General features: G+C 37.4%; 1 protein-coding gene across 1 annotated transcript; it reads left to right on the top strand.

Moving 5' to 3' along the window:
- The first annotated feature begins 206 nt into the window (after nucleotides 1-206).
- LOC121427741 (octopamine receptor beta-3R-like) lies at nucleotides 207-4378 on the top strand. The gene has a single exon (XM_041624283.1). The coding sequence runs from the start codon at nucleotides 2788-2790 to the stop codon at nucleotides 3934-3936; it is 1149 nt and encodes a 382-aa protein (XP_041480217.1). The 5' UTR covers nucleotides 207-2787; the 3' UTR covers nucleotides 3937-4378.
- Nucleotides 4379-5223: the final 845 nt, after the last annotated feature.

Here is a 5223-nt window from a genome sequence, read left to right on the forward strand (position 1 = left end):
CTAAGACCATACATACATTTAGGCCAGAAAAACTAAAAATAATCCTACATTTATAATTTTTGGTTGAAAACACAATTTACATTGACTTTGTACATGAAATCGCGTTTTTGAGCAATTGTTGGTCTGACATGCACTTACATAATGTAGCGTAACTTCGGAACCGCGTACCCGGGTGACGCAAATTTGGTCTCAAAAGTTGCTCGAGACTTGAAAGTAAAAAGTCAGCGAGCAGCTCGGTCAAAAAAATTTGCGCAGCGAAAATATCGCGCTACTCATTGAGGGGGAGGTTCCGAGGCCCCCCCCCCCCCGGCCTAGATAGGGTTAAGACATTACATGTAGTTAGAGGTCGGTGTTACATCTTTCCTAGAGGATTTCCATTGGCGTCTTTCCAATCAACAATCTTCATATTTCATCATGGTCTCATACACAAATTGGTGAATGTGGGATAACTATAGTGAAAGACGCTTCATGCCTAAAAGTGAAATACAAGTCCTAACCATGGGGAACCATGTCTCGTTCGAATAAGGAGACCTAATTACATTTGATTCAAAAATAATATCTGTGTATGCTAAAGTGAAATGATTTATTGCCCTGCATTTCAAATTTTGTGCTACAAAAAGTCAAACAGTTGATCATAGGAAAAAAAGGAGGATTTCTATTCGAGCCTAAAGGAGTGTTAATAATCAGTGCTGGTATGTCTAGAATAAGGACGGAAACTAAATGTCAACTTTGAACATATTTTTGCTAATTTCCTTGGATATTTTATTATCATGGTATGAAAATATTGAATTCAAATAAGAACAGTACATTGAACCCTAAAAAGAAATGTTTCTCTTTGCTTAAATACTCTGTGAATGGGTCTTGAAAACTGATAAATTATGCTTCATAAAGAGAATGGAATGATCCTTGCATACCATGATGAAATACCAAACTGAAACAGAAATTGTGAAAGAATTTTAAGGGTTTTACTTTCAATTCTTACGAATGGCAGTTGTATCTGTATATTTGTGACTAATGCTTTTTAGCATGTGACAACCCTACCTGATCATCAGAAGGTTGATGTAGATGACGACATGTGACAGGTGGGGATTTCCCTTCCCGCCCCTACATCATGGCACTTGGAATTGAATTTCGAAAGAAATGTTTCTGTTCCATAATTACATACAGTATGGAAACAGTTTGTGCTACACAACATTTTTGTAATAGAAATTCTCTGGTCAGAATTAACATAGGTGGATTTAAAGCCATGGAGTGATCTATGCATCATTTATGCTTGTCACGGGTGAGCAGTGAGAAACAGGCCCAAAGTCATACAGACTTTTGTCCAAGAGCAATAAATTCATGTTTGATTCTAGGTGGCTAAATCTGTCTGTTTTGGGGCATTCTTAAATAAACCTTTCATCTTTTTTTTACCTTTTTTTCATTCTGCCTGTGGATGGAAGAGGCGTAGTGAAGGAAGGCATAATCCAGTGAAACATCCAACTAAGTCTGAAGCTTTCAGTCTAGCTATTTGAAGCACTTTGAATAAAGTTTTTTTTCAAGAAAGTGGTATTCATTAATTTAAGAATTGAACAGGGATAACAGCAGTGTGCTTTAACTGTGATATTCAAAGATTGTCAAAAAAGGGTTAGTAAAGTGGATGAAATGCAGGGTTCTCCACTGTCATGGAAAATCCTGGAAAGATTGTTGTTATGGAAAGGTCATAGAATTGCATTTACCTCTTGGCTATGGTATCTTTCCAGTTTATGGTGTCTCACAACTCATACTCTGTGATCATACTCTGCTATTATTGGCGATCATGATTTCCATTTTTTTTTCCTAGTTTTGTGACATCCCAAATTCTACATAACTCCTGGAACGTCATGGGAAGTCATGTAACGCAGCAATTTAGTCATGAAAAAGACATGGAATTCTGTTTTCAAATTCCTGTTAGAACCCTGAAATGTTTGCCTATTTAAGTTGTTTTGATAATCCATTCATGTCAGGTATAGTTGTGGGGATAATTCATCTTGTGATTTAAGAAAGGAAATGAAGTTCAATTGGATAATAAAAAGTAGAGATACTCGGCCATAGGAAATAAGCATTGGTGTTTGTTTTATTAATGTGTTTGCATTATTTTGGACATTAATTTATTATTATATATAAGCGAGACAGGAAACGGCTCTGGGAATATTGGTAACAATTTGAGTGAGAACCAGAATGCACCGTATGATAAAGTTTAAAAAAATGTATTTTGCTAGAGGTGAATTGGACAGAAAGAGAAACAAAATATGAACGGAATGACCTAGCTTTCGATTGGCATAGATTAGTGTCAGTGGAGGCATTTAGGGGCTTCAGCACCTACAGGCCCAACCACCATCCGCCCCCCCCCCCCCTCCGTAAGTCTTGGCCTGCATTACCTGCGTGTATATATAGAAACCACTGATCATTGATGAGTCGTTTCTATATGAGATACAAAACCATGATGGATATAATCAATCACCCACTTGTAATTTGATGCAGCACAGTAAACTGAGCTCACTAGAGACTACAAGGATAAATCAAAGCCACGTGCGAATGAGCTACGGTGACGAGATCACTCAGAGAAAAATCGTCAAATTCTTGATAAATACGATCATCATCTATGAGTTCATTCTTTCACTTGTGATGAAACCTTCCAAAACTATCGCGGGGTACTTTATGACCATTGACAAAATTGATCACTATTGTGACGAAATAACCAAAGGTTGACAAAGTTATAAAATAGAGGAAAGAAGATCTTCATTAGAAAAGAGGAATCATTTTAGAATGGAAGCTACACGAGAAGAGAGTCTTCGTAAAGTCACTTCCCAAAGATGCCCACATGAATTCAACCAAACTGAGGATAATGGCATAATGAACTTGGAGATATTCCAAGCATATACGATACCGATGATACCTCTTGCAGTTTTTGTGGTTATTGGTAATTCACTAGTTATTTCTGCCGTCTACAGGAAACGTGCTCTGCGAACTCCAACCAACCTCATCCTCACCAGCCTAGCTGTAGCTGATCTTCTAACTGGCCTGGTAGCATGTCCCTTGCAGAGTTTTGCTCTCTACAAAGTTTTTACCCCTCAGGCAACGACATCAGTTATTTTGACTCTTCCATATGTTGTGTTCAGCGGAATAGCTTTTATCCATATTGTAGGTGTGACGATCGACCGTCACATCGCCATAACGAGACCGCTGCGTTATGCTACATTAGTGACGCATAAGCGCGTCGGTCTTGGGATAGTGCTTACATGGGTTCTCTGTGTTGCCGGCTTCGCAGTTCGTACCACTTTTTCGGTCATAAAGAATATCAGCGAAGGCGGATCGATCATCTGTGAAGCTGATGAATTCAAAACTCCGATAGCTCGAATTCAAGCATGGTCCATCCTTGCTTTCATATCTGTCTTAACTCCCTTGCTGATTGTGTTTAACATCAGAATCATGTACATTGCCATGAAGAAGTCTACTGTCATTCGTGGCCAAAGAGATACATTTGAACATCTTGGACAACCGAGTTTACGCAGTGGTCGGCTTAAAGCGGTTAAGACAACGGTAATTATCGTCGGTGCTTTTCTCGTTAGTTGGATACCAGTCTATGCTTATTTCTTGGTCCAGCTGGCTGATGTTGGTGGTATCATCTTCCGGGATGTCCTAGCAGTGGTGAGTCTCCTGTCAGTAGTCCTCAGTTCAGCCGTAAATCCCTGCATTTATTGCTACAGGGATAGGGAATTCAGACAAGCATTTTTGTGCAAAAGGCTTCAAAGATCAGCCAGTTTTACTATGCCTGGATGCAGACAATTAGCCAACCTTAAGCTGAGTGTGAGACATAGCCCACAATCTTCAGGAGTAGATGTCGATGTGAATTACAATTCTATTGTTCTGACTTCATTGGACTTGATAGATAATACAGAATGCTCAAAAGTTTAAAACAAAAGAAATTAACCTTACATTTGCCACCTTGCAAACGGATTAAGGCGGTATCGGCTGGCTCAGTTACCGGCTCAATAAATTAATTTTGAACTACATGATCTAGGCACAACCTTTTCCCATGAATCCCTTTTTTAATATGTTCCAAATGTATTTTGTAGGATCTAAAGTTACACATTTGATATTTTATTTAAGTGACACGATAAACTTTTCTACATGTATATTTCTTTGTCCTGTGGTGTTTGTATTTTTACCTTCCGGCCTTTGAACATTTTTTACGCACTGGGCAGTATTATCTTTTTAGCGACTCCCATACAAGCCTAAGAGGTGCTATGTGATCGGTAGCCTGCATGGAAGAAAGAAGCAAACTAAATTTTCACTTTGAACTTAAAGGACAAGTCCACCCCAGCAAAAACTTGATTTGAATAAAAAGAGAAAAATTCAAGAAGCATAACACTGAAAATTTCATCAAAATCGGATGTAAAATAAGAAAGTTATAGCATTTTAAATGTTTTGCTTATTTTCAACAAAGTTGTTATATGAACGAGCCAGTTACATCCAAATGAGAGAGTTGATGACATCACTTACTATTTCTTTTGTATTTTATTATATGAAATATGATATATTTTGATTTTCTCGTCATTGTCATTTGAAATGAAGTTCATTCCTTCCTGAACATGTGGAATTCCATTATTATAACATTTTGTGCTTCAGGCAAGGAAGTCCTAACCGTCAAATTCGTAAAAATTGAAATATTGTATAATTCAAACAATAAAAAACAAAAGAAATAGTGAGTGGGTGACATCATCGACTCTCTCATTTGGATGTAACTGGCTCGTTCATATAACTATTTTGTCGAAAATAAGCGAAACTTTGAAATGTCATAACTTTCTTATTTTATATCCGATTTTGATGAAATTTTCAGCATTGTGCTTGTCTGATTTTTCTCTATTGAGTCAAATCAACATTTTTTCTGAGGTGGACTTGACCTTTAAAAGCGTGACACAGAATGTGTATTTAGATAAATTATCATGAGACCAGTTAAGATTCTCGGACTCAGTATCATTGAGGACTTTTGCAGCCCAAATTAAGTGACGATGGCTGTTCGGTCAAATCCATGCTTTCAATTTGTTCGTCTCATTTCAATAGTCTAACAAAACTTGCAAAATGGACAGATTATTATATATAAGTAAATTGAGCACGAGTCAACTCCCATGATTCTCCTTCGATAAGATGATTCATCTGGAGATATACATCATATGTGTCTTTTGATGAAGTACCTAAAAC

This window comes from Lytechinus variegatus, chromosome 14, assembly GCF_018143015.1.
Source record: "Lytechinus variegatus isolate NC3 chromosome 14, Lvar_3.0, whole genome shotgun sequence".
NCBI lineage: Eukaryota > Metazoa > Echinodermata > Echinoidea > Temnopleuroida > Toxopneustidae > Lytechinus > Lytechinus variegatus.